The sequence below is a fragment of the Poecilia reticulata genome, chromosome 16 (assembly GCF_904066995.2).
Source record: "Poecilia reticulata chromosome 16, P_reticulata-male-v2, whole genome shotgun sequence".
In the NCBI taxonomy this organism is placed as follows: domain Eukaryota; kingdom Metazoa; phylum Chordata; class Actinopteri; order Cyprinodontiformes; family Poeciliidae; genus Poecilia; species Poecilia reticulata.
Window position 1 is genome coordinate 13,170,736 of NC_088845.1, and position 20,855 is coordinate 13,191,590.

General features: G+C 38.3%; 1 protein-coding gene across 1 annotated transcript; it reads right to left on the minus strand.

Annotated features, from left to right (window-relative positions):
- Positions 1–2,492: 2,492 nt before the first annotated feature.
- cops7a (COP9 constitutive photomorphogenic homolog subunit 7A) lies at positions 2,493–20,740 on the minus strand. Its single transcript, XM_008431375.2, has 8 exons — positions 20,608–20,740; positions 15,026–15,148; positions 12,254–12,329; positions 10,206–10,294; positions 9,256–9,458; positions 8,658–8,763; positions 4,536–4,705; positions 2,493–2,967 (listed from the first exon to the last, which is right to left on the minus strand). Exons 1-8 carry the CDS (start codon positions 20,611–20,613, stop codon positions 2,928–2,930), a joined length of 813 nt encoding a protein of 270 aa, XP_008429597.1. The 5' UTR covers positions 20,614–20,740; the 3' UTR covers positions 2,493–2,927.
- Positions 20,741–20,855: the final 115 nt, after the last annotated feature.

Sequence of the window (20,855 nt, forward strand, 5' to 3'; positions counted from 1 at the left end):
TTCCTCTCGCTTTAGCAAGATTAACAGGGTGCTAAGCAGGAATTTCCTCTGTGTATAGTTTTTCAAACTAATGTCAATAAGATCAGGACGGGAACAGGAAGAGGAATGCCATTGGCTGTTCTGAGATTCTCCACCAGTCCTGCTGGTGCAGCGAGTGTTTACATCTCCTCAGGGCAATTCACTGATCAATCGGCGTAATAATGGATCGCCCGGCTTCCTCTGGGGAGATTTAATGCATAAAGTATTCACCCCTCAGGAACGTCTCACATTTACATGCTTAAGAGCATTTTCTTCATCGGTTTTTATGAGACAGACCAACACAGTGGAGAGCATGGTGATGGCAGCATCATGCTGTGAGGATGAGAAATAATAAAAAAATAAAAAAACATTTGCACAAAATGTCATGCATGACGACACACTGCAGGCTGTTGGAAACCAGAAGGGGCTGAAACGATTAATCAAATTAATCACGATTAATCAATTACTGAAATAATTGTCAACTAATTATTAATAGATTAATCGTTAACTTGAGGAAACTGACTGGAAAACCAGCACTCAGAGCTGTTTTAAGCCAAAACTGTACAAAAATATACACATTTCTGCATTTAAAATAAAAAAACAACTTTTGTCTGTAAATATGTTCAACTCAAAACTCAAGTGTCATTAATTTAGCTTAACCCGGTTCAAATTTGGTAAAAAAATTAAATAAAATCTCGTATTAGACACCATTTGCTATTCAATTATTAATTGGCTAATCCAAAAAATAGTCAACAGATCAGCTCTACGCTGTCCTGACATTAAGTCATGAAGAAATAGATGAACCTTTCCCATTTAAGGTAAAAAATACATATATTTTCCTATTTTAAAAAAATTCATCAAATAATTTGCATATTTTAATGAATTTCTAATATTCTATTATTACTCTTAAGTAAAAAATCTGTTGAATGTGCCATTTTTTTAATGTTATTAAATGTTTAATCGTTAGACAAATCGATAATTAAAATAATTGTTAATTGCAGCCCTCTGTGTTCAGGAACCAGTAAAATTAAGCAAAAACAAAAATTTCTTTATTTTCTTGTTTTAATGTCGTTTCTATGGGAATCTATTCCGACTTACTGTGTACTGACTGTAGGGGGCGCTGTTTCTTCTGTACACGCAAGAATAAAAATTAATGCCTAAAAGTTTGAATTTCCTATTAAATTACCTGTCAATAAAACAATTACTGTAATTTAATGTGCTGAAGATGAAAGAATACAATTATTTCTTCTTAAATACGAACAGAAAAAAGAATCAAATATTTTAATTCTGGTTTCTCTTTTTTCACCAAAAAGCTGAAACACTTGTAATGTTCTATGTTTTTTTATTTTATTTAAAAAGGTGCCGTTTTCTTTTTCTCTGTTGTGAAATAAAACCAAATTTCAAATTTCTGCTGTTTTTGATCACAAAGAAAAGCTTTTTTTTTCTTTTTTTGAAATTAAACTACTTTCCCCCTGAGTGGTTTCTGGTGGGAACATCCAATTACCAAAACTCAGACACACAGAGAGAGAGAGAGAGATTAATCTTCCTGCAGGAAAGTCTGTTGGATCAAAGCATGTCTATGTGATAGAGTGACCTAGTTAAAGTCCAAACTTTAATCCAACTAAGAATCTGTGGTAAGACTTGAAAACTGATGTTCACTGAGCTCCAGGATTCAAAAGTTTTTGTCTTTAGATACAAACTTTAGCATTGATCCACAGAGGGTGAAAAACGTCACACCTTTTTGATTTTTACATGTAAAAACAATTCAGTCGCTTCATAACTTCTATCATAAAATTCTGATGAAATATTTTGAGATTTTTGGTCAGTGTGAAGAAATTCAGCTTCAATGTGGATGAGCGTGGAGGTCAGCACCCCCTCTCTCTCTGACACCTCTAGAGGTGTACAGCTGCTAAAAGTCACAGCTCCACTGTTGTGAAAAAGAAAAAAAAAAATGAAGCCCGACACACCGACTGAAATTAACACGTCTATTTATAGAGGTGAGGCAGGATGACGGAGGGAAGGGGGAATTTAGGAAGATGGCGGGTTAAATGGAACAGGATAATTTTCCCGTCTGGTTTCTTGTCACCGCTGGTCAGCCATTTGCCATCATTAACGTCATGCAGGATGAAGGGAGGACGACGCGAGGAGGAGACGGCGGCGGCGGCATGATGGAGGCAATCTGATCGTGATGGAGGTACAAAGAAGACTGGCAGCAACTCAGACACAGAAACCGGCTGTGGGCCAAACAGACTGCTATAAAATCCGAATGCGCTTGCCGTACGCGTGTCTGCGGGCGCTGCCGGTGCACAGAGGAAGCCTCGGCTCTATAACGCATTAATCCCGTTGGGGACACGCCCTAATTAACGACTTGACCTCTAAACGGGGAGCCCCCCTTCTGCGAGTTAACATTTAGTAGCTCGGCCTCCAGAGAGGCAGATTTAATAAAAGAAGTGACATTAATAATGCAGCCGAGATGAATAGTGAGCTTTTTTATTTCCCGACAACTTATATTCTGATTCTTATACAAGTTTTCAACCCAGCAGAGAGAAAGAAAGAAAAAACAAAACTGAAAATTAATCTGAACCAAACGACACAGACAAACGTACACCTTTAAACACACGGATCCTGTTTCCGGTCAAAGGCAACTGATTCCTACCGCAGACGGTTCTGTCCTCGTGCTACGAGTGCTTTTATTTACACCGACAGTCTGTGCAGGAGCGGACCACGCGCCTGCTTCGTTCGCCCCGCAGGCCTTTCATTTGTTGATGACAATTTCCAGTGAAGGTGTGTGGCTGCTCTCCAGGAGGAATGGCTCGCATCGTTTTTAGGTATGTGTCCGTCCGTCCGTCCATCAACGTGCCAGCGAGTGTCCATCAGTGCGGCCGTCCTCCCATCCTAATCCCTCCACCTCAGTTGGACTTGGACCAGATCTTTCCGCTCCCACGCAGTCTGTTTGGGACACAGCCAATTAAAACAAAACTCACCGAGTTGATGCTTAGTTTCAGGTTTATTTATATAATTATGCTTTTAAGGAGGGGGGGGGGAAGCAGCAGAACTGATGCAACCTGGATGCAAAGATGCTAAAATATTCCACATCAATATTCAATCTGCTTTAAAGCTGCAGTGTGTCACTTTTATAAAAACTTTTTTTTTAACATATTTGTTGAAAATGCCACCATGTTGTGACAATATGAGAAATAATCCATGAAAACCCCTCATCTGTGTTCTCCCAGTGGGAACTAGAAACAACCAATCAGAGTGAGGAGGCGGGTCTTAGTGCTGTCAATCACAATCTTATGTGGTGCTGTAGCTAGTATAGCCTGTTGTAAACGCTCAGTATAGTTAGCTTAGCCACCAATAATTGTTTTAATGTAACTGTGAGTTGTTTGTGCATCATTAGCACATTTAGCAGCACATACTGAGGGTTGATTAGCAGCCCTAAGACCCGCCTCCTGGTTCTGGTTGGTGCGTTTATTCAGACAGCTTTAGTAGCTCAGAAAAGAGGTTGGGAATTGATCTTTTCACCGATTATTTGTCTCATAAACCATCACAAGATGGTTTTAACTGAAATGTAAAAACATATTTTTATTAAAGTTACACATTGCAGTTTTAACTGGAGTTGATCTGAGAGGATTAATACAAAATCTGGCTAGTAAAATGTCTAATTATAACCACTGAATTATGGATTCACTACAAAAAAGAAGGTTTAAAAGTTATTTAAATTTGAGGATTGAGGTTAAGCTTTCATTAATTTGGATGTGGCTCTCCGTTTGAATGAAGCTCTGAGGATGGAAATCACAGGGAGGGCTCTTGTGTTTCGCCCAAATGTTAGCAGCCGGCTTTCTGTTCGGCAGGCAAACATAAACAGCGGCTGATCACCAGAGGGAGAAACGGCTCTTTGTGTATCCAGTGACATTTTACAATTCGGGACCGTTGTGAAATTAGCCGTCGGTAATACGGCTGGATGGAGGCAGAGCAGGAGAACGGGGTTATACTGGAACTGCAGACACACTGGTGAGTATCTGACAACAAAGTAGTTCATGCACACTTCAATCACCAGCTCCATTTTTACTGCTTTTAAAAAAAAAAAAAAGCAGAAATGGATTCTTCTGGGGATTTGTTTTTCTAAACTGATCGCTTTAATTTAGTGCTTGGTTTGATCGTCATTGTTGTTCTGTGCTTTAAGCCTGGCAAAAGAAGACACGTATTAAAATAAAAACAAAGGAACGGACAGATAAAACTCAATAAAGAGATATTTAACGGAATTTAAAAAAAACACCACATGCTGCTTTTTGTTCCAGTTTTCTGAACCGTAACAATAAAGAGAGCGAGACTTGATTGAAAAGACAGAACTGAGTTTGTTCTGAATAAAACATCTTCCCTCTGCAAAGCCGCTCATGTTCAATTTGTGAAGCCTTGGGAGAAAAGATGCACTTTAAATCCAAAACAACTCAGATGTTTTAATTATTAGACTGCCAGGCGACATAAAGTAAGGAGCCTGACGTCAGAGCACTCACCCTTTGACCTTTGAAGCCTTCTTGCCTGGCTGTCGTGGTTCCTGAGAAGAGGCGGGGTCCCGAGGCTCGGCTGGTTGATCTGCGTCCTGATTGGACGCTGCTCCGGCGGGGGCGGGGCCTGAGGACGGAGACGCAGCGCTGGCCTTTAGCGTCTTTTGTAGGTTTGACACCTTATGGAAAAAGAAAACAAGAATCCGTTACATCAGCAGCAATTCAGTTTGAGAAAATTTATTATGTGAAGCGAGAGTGTCCAAAGTGTGGCCCGGGGGCCATTTGTGGCTCTGAAAATAACTTTGTTCGTCCCTGGACCACAAATCAAGAAAGGCTAATAAAATAGAAAACAATCTATGACCCAAATAATTTGGAAATTGTCTTTTTATCACAGTAACGCAACAAAAAAACATTTTTACATACAGATTTCATAAAACGTTTAGCTAAAAAAAAAAAATGTAACTTCTCTGTGAACAGTTAGCTTCTTAAGCAACAACATTTTGTTGCTTAAGTGTCTGCTGGTTAAAATATATTTCTAAAAAATAAATGTATTTGGATTAAATTTTTAGCTTTCTTCATTTTACATTTTCTCTAATAATGAGCTTCTTCCTTCCTCCTTTCCTCTACACCACAGCTGTGGAGGAAAAAGTAATTTAGTTTTTTAATAAAACCAAAACGTTGGGACCATTTGAAATAAATCCAAAACTGACATTTCCAATTTATATGTACTTTTTTTGTAACTCAGAGTTTCTAGGATTTATTAGTAATCAGTGACTTGAGGTCCATTTTGCTTGGCCACCAGGCTGGACAAGGAGACATTTTTATTTTGTCCCCACAGACAGTGCAAGACAGTAAAATGAAACTCAGATCGAGACATGAAGTTTTAGAGCAACAAACACTGAAGGTGATGGTAAACATGTAGAAAACTGTTAAGTAAGGTGGAGGACGTGTGATGCTGGGGGCCAGTTTATCTCCTGAATCCCCTGAGAACCTTGTTTAGCGCAGACCAGAGGCATCCAAATGTTCTGCAAGTCATGAAGAGAAAAAACGTTTTTAAAACAAACTTTTTGTGCTTTCTTTTGTTACATCTGCTCAATAATAAACTAAAAAAAATTACACTTTATTAAAAGGAGCAAAATGTTTAGAAAATGGATCAAAAAAGGTTTTACATGATTGCATGTTCAGTCGGTTTCTACATTTTCTGGGTTGACTTGATAAATGTCTATGGTTCTAATTACTCAATTAAACTTCATGTATTTTGATAATAAGTGAGAATGTATCTTTGTTTGTTTTTAAGAAAATATTATGTATTTAAAAAGCTCGGGCGGCCACCCAAAATCCTTCAGAGAGCCGCAAACGGCCCCCGGACCACACTTTGGACACCTCTAGAGTAGACTGTATCATATTCCACATTTTTTAAGACTCCAACTTGTATCTTTGAAAACTTTAGTTGTATTCATCACTAAATGACAAATTTCCCTGGACGACAGTAACTGCTTTAAACTCTCTATGCCTGTGATTCACTTGGTGACATCAGTTTAATGCAGCATAAAAGTTAAAGAGGTGGGAAGACAGTCTAAGTCATTAGGCGACTAAAGCGAAGCTGGACTGAGTATCTGTGAAACCTAAACAGCTTTAACATCCACCAAGTCGCTGCTGCAGACGAAGCTGCTCACCAGCAGCCTGAAAAGCAACAACAGTCCCAGGTATTTAGTTTTCTGATGGGGATGGATCTGTTTATACAGCGACAGAGTTTATTATATACGACCATTAATCACAGACTTTCTGCCCTCAGGTAAACAGCAAAGAGACAAACTTCTGTCATTACCTTGAGTAAAGTGAATCAAACCCTGAAAATGTTCTTTGTGTGTGTTTGTGTGGAACGTTTTGCAGAAGTTACTGTGTTATGTTAAATAATGAAAGTCAGGTCAGCAGTGATGGATGCAGAGACAAACGCTGAGCAGAAACCAGACAAAACGGCACATCTGGGATTTCATGAACTTACCAAAAGGCAAACACGCCTGACAAGATGAACTCGGTCTGTAAACAGCAGTGAAAAACTGCGATAATACAACTATGTTTACTCTTCTCCTGCTGGCATTAAGCTTCCCACAGGGAGGAAATCTCAGCTGAGCAGGGAAGAGTTACACCGGCAGAATCATTTTAAAACACTACGCTAACTTCAGTTGTTATAAAAACTATGTATATATCAAATATGACTTGAAATTATTTAATTTCTCTTTGGGATCAATAAAATATTTTTTTATTAGAATTGAAAAGAAATTTGACCTTGAAATTGGGTCTCTGTCTCTTTAAAAACTCACAACATGGCTCCTCCATTAGCCTTTCAGCTCGTATAATAAGATGCTCAGTTCCACCAGGTGTTTTGCTAACTGCTGGCGGCTAGTCTGCAGGAGCTGAGAGCGAAGCTTGGAAACTGCAGCTCGGAGGAGGAGCTGCGCCTCGAAGGCGGGGCCAAGTCCAGCCAGATGTTTTGCACAGCTGAATGGTTGCCGTGGAGATTAAAATATTTCTCAAACATGCATGAAAGAATCAAGGAAACACTCCAGGTGTGTTTTTGATGAGGGAACATCGTAAGCATGATGTAAAAGCTCAAAGAAAGAACACTTGACTTTTACACTTTACTGATATATTTTGCAGCCTGTCGCCAGGTCAAAGCAAAACAAAGATGTAATACAGCAGTGAGATGGATCACTTCCTCGGTTTTACACTGGCATTGCAAACTCTCGTCAGAAAACCACATTGGATTTTTAAAAAGCAGCGTATAAAAAGGGAATTCAAACTAATTGTACAAAAGTACTTAGTGATAACACGTGGTGCTGTTTGTGGCAGACACTGATGTGTATATTTACGTAAATAACAGGTCATTAACAGGTAAGAGATAATTGCAACTGAATCAACAGTGAGCACAGAATCACACCTCTAATATGTCCCACTGCTGCACTTTTTAGACTAACTGAGCTCATCCCCTGCAGAAAGATTCATTTATATAAACTCTAAATATGTCTTGATTTTTTATATAGATATTGTACCAATTATGCAGTGCCATGTAGGTTAATTCATAGTCATATTATACTTTTCAAATTAATGTGTTGCATCATTGCGCAGTGGAAGAAAAAACTTGGATTTTCCAATATTTTTCCAAATAAAATATTCACAGCATGCAATTGTATTGAATTTTCAAGTTTTTACACAATTTTATTTAGCTCTTTTGATATAAATCATCTAATTTTAACTTCACATCAACCCCGACCAAAAGACAACCAGCCAAACAGCATGATGCTGCCACCACCACATTTCTCTGCAGAAATGATGCCGTCAGGTAGTTTTTCTACCCCAGAGCGTTTTGCATGCAGCCACAAATCTTCAGTTTTGCAAATAAAGGTACAAGATCTTTTTAGGGCTAAGGAAGTATAAGTGCTCACCACACTTTTCAGTTTATTCAAAAGCAAAACAACAACTATGTATTCTTTTCTTTTTGTGTTACAAATACGCACAGAAACTCATGTTCATTCACAACATAAACCCCAATAACATACACTGAAATTTGTAGGAGGAACCTGAAAGAAATGAGAGGCAGTTCGTTGGTATTGTTGCTTTTATGAGACATTGTACGTCTCCTGTGAATTCACTGTTAAAATAAAAGACTTGAAATGAAAACAGACTGGTGTGTCAGTACCTGTTTGACTGTCTGCTGTATTTGTGTTGGACCTCAGGGAACAACGGGAAAGTAAAAATGCAAATGGCTTCAAATCATTAAAATAAATGTGAAAGCTGAGAACGCAATATTCTGGGGGGGGAAAAAAAAATCACTTATTTTTAAAATACACTCTGTATTTTTTCTCATGTGTAGCAGAAGCTCATGTTTTTCATTATAAATAAACATTCTGCTGCTTAGACTGGAAGTGGAACAGAGAGGAATCGTTCAGCCAGTATAAACTGGGATTATTAAAGCCAGCAGATGGGGGTGGGGGGGGGATGGAGATAAGCAGCAACGGGAAAACTAAAATAACAAAGACAGCCAGGGGCGAAAAATAAATGTTGAAGAAGATAGACATTTATTCTCCCTGAGAAAAACAGAACCGCGGGGTAAAGTAATGAAGGACAAACCTCTGTTTCCACTTGGACTTTAACCTTTAGCTGGTTCTCTCTGTACTGGTTCGCCCTCGAGACCTGCTCCTCGATGCCGCACAGAACCGCCTCACAGCCTGTACACCTGAGAGAAAGACGGAGGAACGCCGGTCAGAAAACTAAGCTTACATTAGCAATGAGAACAAAGCTTTGGCTGCGTTCACGCTGCAGCCCGAAGTGACCCAATTCAGATTTTTTTGCCGGTGCCGTTCACACCGTCAAATAAATGCGACCTGTCTGTGTTCTGCAGCATGAACGGGCAAACGACCCGAAAGTGTCCCGCATGCGCAGTAGAGGGCGCAATAGCGTCAGCGTTCTCAGTGTTCTGCCAACCGCCATAAAAAGAAGAAGTGCTCAGTGTGCCATTTTGTGGTCGATGGAAACGCAGCTACAGACAGTCTGGGTGTTGCAGCAGAAAATACACTCTCTCTCTCTTACTCCTAATATTACTGTAAACAGTAAAAACTACAAACTGTTGAAGAAATCTCAGACTGAAATTGGCATGCTTCCATTTATTTGCGCCATGACATGGTCAATGGAAACGCAGCTGCAGAGGATGAATGCGGTTGGCACTGACCACTCCTGCAGTGTGTTGATTATGTTTGGGAGCTCGTTGGGGCCGAGATCGCGGCCGACGCTGCAGTCCACCTCCACCTGCTGGTTCCTCTGGTCCAGTTTCCCCTGGATGATGTCGCAGTAGACGGCCTCGATCAGCAGGTCTTCCAGCTCCCGCACATTCTTCAGCTCGAGCTGCTGCAGCAGCAGCGAGTATGGCAGGCACTGAGGGGAAATGAAGCAGCTTAAACCTTCATATTCTCAACTCTATGTCAACTGGCAGCAACTCTGATTGTACATTAGTGGTTTTCAGAAAACAAATCCCAGTTTAAATGCTCATTTGCTTAAATGCTGCTGCTGTCGGACGATGAAAGCAGTTTGAAATCTCACCGTTCTTTTTTTTTTTTTTATTGGCAATTAGGAGATTTCAAGGCTGCATGCAGAGGAAGCAGTGACACAAAACAGAGGGCAGAAGAGGAAGGAGTGATGCTAACGGAAATGGAGAGCGAGCTAACAGAGTAAAAAAAAGGACTGTGTTAGCCAGGATAATGAATCAATTATTCAACAGGAGCCGAGAAAGAAAAGGGCATAAATAAAAGGTGAAGCGTAGTTGGAAAGTCCAAAGGAAAGATGATTTCAAACATAGTTTCTTGTTCTATAAAAGATTTAGCAGCAAGCCAAAAGAAGAGCCTGAAGATTTAAAAAGAAACCTTGATGCTTATTTGTGTATTTGTTGCCAAGTTGGCTGATGCAAACGCAGCCACAGACTTACAATCAAAAGCAACCTCACTTGAACTTTACAAGAATTGATTATCAGTCAGAATAAAACAGTAAAGTCATATTTAAAAGCAGCAATGCCGACGTATTATTGATGTAGGAGCTCACTATTTAAAGCCTGCAGGGATGCGGTGGCAGAAGAACATTTATTATCTGCACTTCGATGCTGAAACTAAAGGAAGATAAATAATGAACCTTGAGGTTGGAAGCCAGGCTGATGATGGACAGATGACGGAGTTTGTTTCTCTGGGCTGGGGTCAGCTCTGGAAGAGACGCCGCTCTCTCTGCAGCACAGGAAAACAAGGAATGACTGGCAAACAGGGAGAAAAATTAACAAGCGTGGCTTTGAACCGTTAAATACACTTTATTAGGGACACCTGTTCAACGGTTTGTTAACTCAAAGAGCCAATCAATCGATCACGAGCCAGCGACTCAACACGTTAAAGCAGTGGTGTACAGGTTATTTGCACCGCCCGCTAAAATCATCAAAACAAAAGCTAAGAAATATTTTTTCCAGTTAAAAATGCAAAATTATTTCATTTTCAATCTTTCATTTTTGTGATTTAAACTAGGGGTGCACAGATTTATTGGCTAGCCAATTTATTGGTGTCGATTTCAGTATTTTTGGGAGATATACGCTCATCTTATTCCCCTAAAAATCAGCCACTGTCCTCTTCTGCTCTCTCTGTAGAGAGATTTGCCCCACCAGGTCGGGTCTGAACGTTTGCAGTTAATAGCAGTGACTCGACTGCTGCCAAATAAGTAACTTTATTGCTAAGTTTATAAACAGTTCAGGCAAAAACAATCTGGTATCGGCTGAAATCGGAATCGGCAGGTCAGGCTTTTTAAAGATTGATGATCAGCGATCGACCAGAAAACTGCAACCGGTGCACTCCTACTTTAAACATATTTATCCTAGGTCCTAAAAACAGATGCTTTCATTAATAAAAGAACAATATGCAGGTTTCTAACTTTTCTAATCTCAGAAACAAAAACGAGAACTTTCTTCTTGGTTTCTTTAACCAGGTTTAATGACTGGTAGTCCGAGGCTGTTGGACTGAAAATAGAAGTAAAAAAATGTGGCTAATAAAAGAAAAATACTTTTTGTTGTGCTGAACATTTTCCATCTATGATCTCCTTCTAAACATAATATAAAAAAGTTTACTTATCAGCTACATGTCAATTTGTTCCAATACTAAACTGGAGTTGACGTTTATTGGAGTTATGGATATTTTCTTAGCAGCTTGGTACCAATTAGGCATTGTTTATAAGTCACAGCCAACCAGAGTAATGTTACCAACCATGTCCAGCACTCAGGGTTTCCCCCACAGTAAAATTCAAGCACCTTTCAAGCATTTTCAAGGTAAATTTTCAAAGGTTTCCAGCACCATCCTGTTTTGTTCCCCAGTCAACTGGACTATCAGGTGTGAAAACACCCTTAAACGTCTCACTAAAGCTGAACATGGCTGTCTTTTTTTCCTTCTCTCGTGTGTAACATCTACCCTGAAGAGTGTTGATGCTACAAGCTGAAAAGAATTAGGTATGTTTCAATCACTGATCAGAAAAAGACTGGATTTTTTAAAAATTGTTATTATTTCTGACCCGTCAGGGCTGATCAAGCTGATTATTATCACTTTAAAGCAAGAAATATAACCGGTTAACACCAGGAACTATCAGGAAAGTGTTGCCCTTTGAAGCAGTCAGCGAACGTAGCTGGGCGAGCGTCTGGAGCAGGTTTGACTGCAGTGACCGTCCCTCTGGCAGACTTTGCTCCCCTGGGAGACGGACTCAGACCCTCCTGAGACAACGGCGCTGACAGCTCCACCGCACGGCCTCATGAAAGTAAATGTACCTCCTTGCAGCGTGACACAGAAGGCAGCAAAGTGGGCTGCGCTGTTTTTCCCGTTGGATCATTTTCAACATTCAATTAAACATATTTATTAAGATCTCACTTCTTGCTCATAATACTTTTGCGCAGGGGACAAATTAAGTGCCACCAGATTAGATTAGACAGCTCGTCTGTACCAGCCTCGCCATGACAGACAATTATCTGATAATAGGAGCACTCGCCTAAAGAAGCGAAAGTGTTATTTTACAGCTAATAAACAACCTCCAGGTCTTCACTTGAAAGATTTCAAAACCTCAGTGTTTAAGTGGCTGCCTTGCTAAGGAGAAATAGAGCTTCATAAAAGAGTTGCGGGGCGACTCCATTACTTATTTACATAGTGCTGCCGCTGCAGTACCTTTGTAGTCGCAGTAGGTTCCATAGGCAAAGAGGTTCAGCAGCTGATACACCGGCGCATGAGGGCCGTTCTCCAGCTGTGGGTCAGAGGGAAGATGAAAGAGAAAATTATGAGGCAGCACACAATGGACGACTGCATTTGAGATAAGTATTATCTGAGCATACTGAGCAGGTCAGGCCACGTCGAAAAGGACTCATAAAAATTAATATTTTCCATATTTAAAAAGATTCAGTTCAGTACAAAGAGGATTGGATTATTATGGAAGGGGAAATGTGTCCCCGGCGAGCTTTTGATTCGGAGCAGATTTAAGATCTCTGCCCGAGTCGTTCTGGTACCGCCACCCAACCACTGACCAGACGGGAGGAGGAGTCTGAAGTAAATCTGGTCTTTCCTCTCACAAACTACCCATATTGCTTCTCTGCTGCTTGATTTAGGTTCGCCAGGCGTTTTGCCTGAATCCTAAAACGTAAATCCACCTAAAGAGAAAAATGTATTCAACTCCTACAATTGTGTCGCAGACGCGGCGAATGCTGAATATGCATGAATCAGGTATTCGGCCTGTGAGGAAAAGACAAAAGACGATGTCCTCTAAGCGAAAGCGCGTCTTTGTTTTACTGGAAGGAAGCTCCGTGCAGGGGAAAACGTATAATTAGATCATGTTTTCAACTCGTCTAAAGATAAAATGGAGCTGAAACAAGATGATAATCTATGAGGAGGAATTCAGATAAACAAATTTTATCTGATAACATAAAAAGCTGTGATTCACAGAGGCAGAGCTTTGTGTTTCATCAACCCTGTTAAAGTGCTCCTCTTTTGTTAGGAGCAACACTTTAAAACAGCTATTAATGTCTAAGGGCAGGGGTGTCCAAAGTGTGGTCCGAGGGCCATTTGCGGCGCTCAGAATGATTTGGGGCGGCCCTTGATCACAATTCAAGAACAGCTTAAATTTGAAATTTTCACCGATGGAAATTAAAGTCTTAAAACGTAAAATTGTAACACAAAGTTTTTATCCAGGCTTTGTTTTCAGCTTAAGGTAATTTATTAGTGTTATGCATCTTTTGCTATTAATTAAGACTTGGGCATGCCTATTTAATAAAGCAAAATTGAACAATATAAAGTTATTATTGCTGAAAAGACACAAAAGCAAATCTAGAAAAAGATAATCAAGCTGAAATTTTTTTTTTTTTGCTTGCTTGTTTTTCTGTTTAAACTCTACAATAATTGTCTACAGAAATCTGATCGCTTTGGTTAATTCATAAAAAATATTGTGAGCCGAGTTTATCGTTTATTTAGCAAGTAAAAATCCCAAAATAAAATAGTTTTTGCAAGTTTGTACACTCCTGAAGACATTTTCAAGGAACAGAGATTAGAAGAATAAATGGTTACAGAATAGCTCTAAAGTAATAAACGCTAAAGGACACAGTGGTCAACATATTACACATTTTCTACAATGTTTTTCATTTAGACTGAACTTTCCCCTTTTGTTTCATCTGCCTCAATCATAATATCTCTGCAGGTATTTGTTTTTATTTGACTGTATGCAATAAACATCGAGCTGCACATTTTACAGCTAAATCCACAGACATTTAATTTCCCCAATACCATCTTCAATTTTCTGCAGTGACGCTTGTCTTTCAGTTTACCAGCATGAAACCACATTACGGTCATTTACCGGCAGAAGATAGACAGAAATTCATTGCTCGGCTCATAAAAGTGCCCCAAATCTTTTGCAAATATTAAAACTGGCATTTTATCCATTCATTCATCTGTTTTTATTCTCTACGACTTTACTGTGTAGCAAAACTAATAAAAAAATGAAACATTAGCAACAGGATTCAGACAGAATGAACTATAAGCACGGCGTATTTTAGGAGGTTTTTATGTGACAGATTAACACAAAGTAGAGTGGAACTGTGAAGCTGAAGGAAAAAAGTTGACAATTTTCATTTTCAATGTTCACAAAGAAAATACTGAATAATGTGGTGTGCATTTACATTCAACCCCCTTCAGCATAACACCCCTAAATAAACTCCAGTGCAAAAGATTTGTCATCAGAAGTCAAATTAAAAACATAAAAATGCTCGTGTTAATTATTAACAGTATAAAAATTGCAGTACAATAGACAAAAGGTGGATATTTGTTAGTTTGTCACGTAAAATTAAAATGAAACACTTTAAAGTTTGCAGCACTAATATGATAAAATGTGAGAAACGTCAAGGTGAATTATTCTTAATAAATACAAGGCGCAGGAGAGACGTTTCAGGGTGTTTTTGATGAAAAGTTGAGATAAAAGTGCAACAACTGTCTGTCTGTTTCATCAGAATATGAATATGAATCGGACTCTGGTTGGTCAGATTGTACATCTTAAGATTGAAAAAAATACAGCAATAATTAATGTTATTGATATCCAGCTATGTTTAGCAACAAAACCCACTACAACTTTATAAAGGAGTACATTTCTGGTTCTTTTACAGACATAAGAGCGGTGAATTTATTTACATCTTTGTGTAAAACTGAAGTTCACATGATGGTGTTATAAATTTTATTTCTTTGTTTATATTTTGGTCAAATCAGCTGAAAACTGAGCAGCATGCTGGAAACAGAGGCTGGTTTCGGTTAAAATAAATGAATGTGTGCACAAATACTGTGACTTTCAGTCACATTTGATATTTGCTCTGATACTTGAACGGACCTAAAACTTGGTTCTGGTCAAACTGTGCCATAAAAATAGTATTATTTATTATTTTTGTCATGTAAAGTCGACGTGTTTACCTCTCTGACGTTAGGCAGCTCCAGGATGTCAGAGAAAACGTAGAGGCCAGGAGTCTCCAGCAGGGAGCTGACAGCCTGGGCCAGCGCCGAGCCTGACAGAGACAGAAGCTGCTCCACCTCCATCTGCAGACAGGGAAATAAGTAATATGAGACACAAATAGCAGGTCAGACAATATGGGGGGAAAAAACACACAAAACAAGGAGCTGGTGGAGGAGATGTTTGAAAAAAGAAAACCAAAAACTAGCAAGCAAATATGCACCAATTAGGCTTTTACTCAATGATACCCATTTCTGTCGAGATTATTTCAATTTGTTTTACTGAATTTGCAATAAATAAAATGTTAAAAGTTCTGCAGGCTCTGTTACAAAGCAGCTAGTTTTAAATACATAAGAAATTTAAGGAAAACCGTTCTAACCCCAAATTAAGCCCCAAATAAAGATGTGGCAATATTATAACATTTTATTGTATTACTGTGATAATGACAAAACTGACTATAAGAACTATTTATTAGTAATATTTTAGGCAATCATAGCCCACAAACCCAAATACTGTGGTTGGAAAACATCTGAATTGGTAATGCACTTCTTTAGGACACCGGTCACATTGAGGAGTTTGATAAATGCAAACTCATTGAGGAGTTTGATAAATGCAAACTCCTCAATGAGTTTGCATTTATCAAACTCATTGAGTTTGATAAATGCAATTATTTTCACACAGTGAAAATAACCCAATAATACAGAGTTTCAGGTATTTTTAAATATCATTCATTTTGATTTATTCTGACAACAAAAAATCCAATTCTTATCATGATAAGTGATAAATGGCCATCCCCACCCAAACTACGGTGGCCCTGAAGTGCAAAGCACCTCAAAAAAACACTAAACACAACTATAAGTTAAGAAAACAACGACATTCACAAAACAGAAGACGTAGGTCTCAGTGGGAAAACTGAAACATCGTTAACTTTAGAAATTAAATAGCAGGATCAAAGTAACCTAAAATATAACATAATGCTTTGAAAAGTCTCACCCACACCCACACACACACACACACACACACACACACACACACACACACACACAATACACCCGACTGATCTGAGAACAAAACACAAACTTAACAATGACTCATTGAGCCATTAGGAATAATAAATATTCATTATGTTGAACAAATTAGTTTGTGTTGAGCTGTATGCCCTTCCCGCTCAAATTAAATGCTTAAACGCAACATAAATAATCACCTGACTTTCCGTAACGAGTCTTTTCTCCTGAAAGTTGCTGATTATCAGACAACAGACTGTGTCACTGACCATCTGTAAAACTGGCAGAGTTTGGCAGTAACAAGTTACATTTACTCAATTACATTTACTTGAGTAACTTTTTGGAAAAACAATTTACTACGCTGTACTTTTACTTTCACTTGAGTAATTTTATTAAGTATATTTATTCTTGTTTGAGTATAATTTCTGGATTTTCTACTCACTGAATGAAAAACAAACATCTCCTAACCAAACATTCACCAGACAAAGACACTCACCTGCAGTTTTTGTTAAAGTTTTACAAGATTTTTATTGAAAAAACACTAATTTTGAACAATTTTCTTTCCCCTGATTTGATTACTTTTTATATTTATTTATTTATAAATGTGCTGCTCCTACTTGAGTACAATTTTTGGGTACTCTGCCCACCTCTGAAGACTGGAGTGTGTTAGGGTGAATACATGACATTTTACCCGTTAAAATATTGGTTAAAAATAAAACGAAAAGAGCGAGAAATACAGATTAAATGCAAGACATCGTTATCACAATGTAAAACTGAAGCTGCATATTTTCCTGAGCCAGCCAGGTCCTTACTGGTTTGCAAATGAGGACAAGAAAAAAAGGCCAAAGATTCAAGTCTCTACATCCTCTGCATGCAGCGTTATCTAATTTTAAAGAGGCTCAGACGCTCTTTGCTTGTTAAAATGACATCTACACCGAGAAGCAATAATCCCTCTTCTTTAATATCTAACGGCCTGTGACTCCTGACCAAACCACTTGACAGTCTGACTACCTGAAGTACCACACAAGTAGAAGAAGAGTGGCAGCACCACGGAGGGCAACATGTGTAATGAATGTGAAGCAGAGCATGTATATTTATCAACTAAAAAAACGCAAGAGCACTTAGGACTGAAGGCTACAGCAGATTAATTACTCAAGTAGTGAAATAAATCTAACTGGGCTTCAAGCAAACAACTTCAAATGAGAAATTAAGAAGAAAAACATTCCCTCAGATGTAACCTCTTGTTTGTTTTTTTATGTTTTAATTTATCCCCGATACAAAAAAATAATACAATATAATAACAAATGGGTGCGAGTCTACTCTCTCTACCTTCCATTTGATTGCTAAGTGAGGAAGCGTCGCATTAGCTTTGATTGGCCAGCTTAAGATCTCCGATACTATAACAGAGGGAAACTAACTATTACAGATGTCTGATAAAATCAATGCAGTTGCATCAGACTGGCTTCATTACCGCAGGGGACTTACTAAAATTAAGGCAAAAGAGAGACGGAGAGAAACTCGTCTCCTCGGCTTCCTGTTCAGCTCGGGCTTCATGAGGAGAAAAGATGATGATAAATCTGATTGTAAATCTGGCTCATTTTTATGCAAACATGCACATCTTTCCCATGTTGTCCCTCTGGATCGCCATCAAAGAAGGCCAGATTGAGCAGATGATTACACATATGTTGCAACCAAGAAAATTAACCTGTCGGGCTCTCCCAGAAACAGGCGCTTCTTGATATTCTAGGTATATTTCAAAGGCAAATGCATTTATGAAAGAGGCGAAACCCGAGGGGTATTACCGAAAGACAGAACGATAAATCTGCAGAACAAGGAAAGTTCTTTGATAAAACATTCAAATAAATATAAAAGCCACATCGCAACATCAATGTGTGCAATATTACAATCATAATGGACTGCTTTGATGCTGCATTTCAAAGGCTATAGTATTTTGGGTGCTATGTGCATTAAAACTCTTTTTTCCCATAATGCATTCGACCACTAAGAAAGACTTTTCTTTTACTCCCTTTCATAGCTATAATTAATACAGATTTTTTGTGAGTGAATCAGAAAGCTCATGTGGAGTGACGAGGCCGTTGATGATGAAAAAGAAAAACACCACAGAGGAAAATTTGTGTAAATCCAAAATGTCATAATCTTCATGTTTTCCTAAAATCCTGCAGACTTTACTTATTAGTAAAGTTTTCAAAATGCTCAACTATTACGAGAAGAAGTTCATCTCTCTCTTCTGTAATCCTTTGAAAACTAATTAACTCTGGAGATCATCAGATCCATATAAACACATTCTGAGGCTTTAAAAAAAAACCAAGTGTGAGCACTGATATAATTTGTTTTGTGATCTTATAAAGTGGTGGTGTATTTTATTCAGAGTAAACATCAGATGTCTTCAGTGTGGAGGTGAAACAGGTCAACAACCAGCAGAACAGGACAATAATCATATCAAAGCAAAAAGTAAAAAGGCTGATGCTGTGAGAGACTGACGACAAAAGAAGGTAGATGTTAATGAAGGACGCACTAATAAGAATCATTGCATTGTTACCATTAACTAGAGTTAAAATAGTGCTGCTGAAGAGACAGACTCAGCAGACAGAGGGGAGCTTAACTTGAGTTGACATCAGTTTACTGCAATGGAGAAAGTCCAAAAATCCATTAAAACACAATGAGGGAAATTTAACACCTGTTTCTATCCATCCAATTATAACCTGCTGTTTGTGTTTTGCATTAATTCTTCAGATTTTCTCAAAAAACAAAAAAAAGAGAAAATGTAGATTTGTGTTCCCTTTAATTCTTCTGGTTAACTTTACCTTCCCACAAATCCAGTAAGTTAAATGGGAGATTTCTGACAGATTCCTGTAGATGTGAGCTTCTAACCCCATAGTACATTTTTCTGTAAAATAAGAGGCTAATTTCTTCTAACAAAAGCCAACAGAACAAGAAACACTTAAATCCAAAGCATAGTCCTTTGCATAATCTTGTTCAAATAGTAACAAACGCTAAAGATAAATATAAAGATCCCTAAATAGACCAATTTCCAGATAAAGATTCACACACTACCTAGGAAGCATAAATAAATTATAGCAGTTTGTCAACAATAATACTTAATGAAATAGTTTTGAATTGAACTAAATATGAGCTTGCTTATAAATCAATATGGTATCAATATAAGAAAGATAATTGCAGATTCCACAAGTCTGGTTCTTCCTTGGGTATGATTTCCAGATGCCTGAAGAAGCTACATTCATCTAATCAAACAATTACAAGCAAATAAACACAGTGGAAGTGTCCAGCTATCTCACTGTTCCAGAAAATGGAAGGTTTGGTGTCCCTATAATGAACATGTTTCGGTGCAAACTGTGAGTCTCAATTCCAGAATAAAACCAAAGACTTTGTGAATAACATGGCTGACGTGAAATGTTCCCTAGACCTGTGTGACCCGAAAAGCCACTCTGAGAGCAAGAGTCCATTATTCCAAAAGAAACAGAAAAATTTGCAGGTTTTTAAAAACACTTTTGGTATAAAACCAACTTATTTGGAGAAATCTTTTGTAGTCTGATGAAACTAGAATCAAAGTATTTTGCCGTACTGACCACTGATGCATTTTAGAAAAGGGGAAAGCTTAAAAACCTCAAATTTTAGGTGTTTAGCTAATAGAAATAACTTTATCAATCATCGTGGTCCTAAAACTGGACAGGGCCAATTTTAACAGATGGCAAGATTAAAAAAAAAAAAATACATTTGCTTTCACGTGCACCCTATACAGCCACATATTTCTACAAATTATTACTTGTTTATCCAAATGGAAAATCCTTCTAAAACTTATAAAATGCTAAATAAAACTCTTACTAATTGCAACACAAGATAATTAAACCAATAAATTAGCGACACATTTTGTAATGGAACATATAATCCACTACAACACTTCTTAGTGCACACTAATATTATTCACCCTCCTGACGCACTTCGTAACAACACAGTCCAAATAGTTTTGCACCTAGAGATCAGATTATGAATTTACTAAAGAAATAAACAGTCCGATAAAAATTAACACCTAAAGCAATACCAGAGCGTTTTCAAATATATTTGTGAGAAAAATACTGATACAAATAATGGGAATTTACAGATAGGCTCACACCACAAAACTCAATTTCCTCATATTTACGTGTTAGGTGCAAAGCTAAAAGCACCAGCAAAGCAAATGAGGCGTATTACTTCAGATATCAGCACCGCACTGTTACAAAAAGCAAAAAAAAAAAAAAACAACAGGACATATAGTACATCGTCTATCTGGAGGCTTTAAACCGGCATTTCTTACAAACAGCTGAATAAGTTAACTGTCATGCTAGCCAGAATGCTAACAGATAAGGGAGTGCAAGGTAACCGTTGCCGCTAGGCCTCACACTGTTTTCAGCATTTTTAACGATCAAACTTCAACACTGCATTGTAGGCATTAAAACGCAACAATGATGCTAACATCTGCGTGGATTTCTAAAGCAAAATATCTTTTGTGTCTTAAAAAGTACCTTCATATGGTTGGTTTCTATCACTTAGCTTCTCTCCCGGTTGCTTTGCTACAGTGTCAACACACACGTACGACAACAATTCTACGTAAACTGTGATTGGGTAGAGATACAAAGTGGGCGGGACAACAAGCCTTGTCAGTCTGGATCGTGATATCAGGTTGGAAAAAACAGCGTCATCTAGTGGTGATATGATTAACACAGGCTGTATCAATAAATTGTTAATTATACTGACCAGTGGTTCCTCACGC

Excerpts from the sequence above, each read along its gene's own strand:
- cops7a (XM_008431375.2), bottom strand. Across the intron at positions 10,295-12,253 it reads AACCTACTGCGACTACAAAG|AGAGAGCGGCGTCTCTTCCA; the intron begins GTACTGCAGCGG and ends CCTGTGCTGCAG. Across the intron at positions 4,706-8,657 it reads AAGTCCAAGTGGAAACAGAG|GTGTCAAACCTACAAAAGAC; the intron begins GTTTGTCCTTCA and ends TTTTTCCATAAG.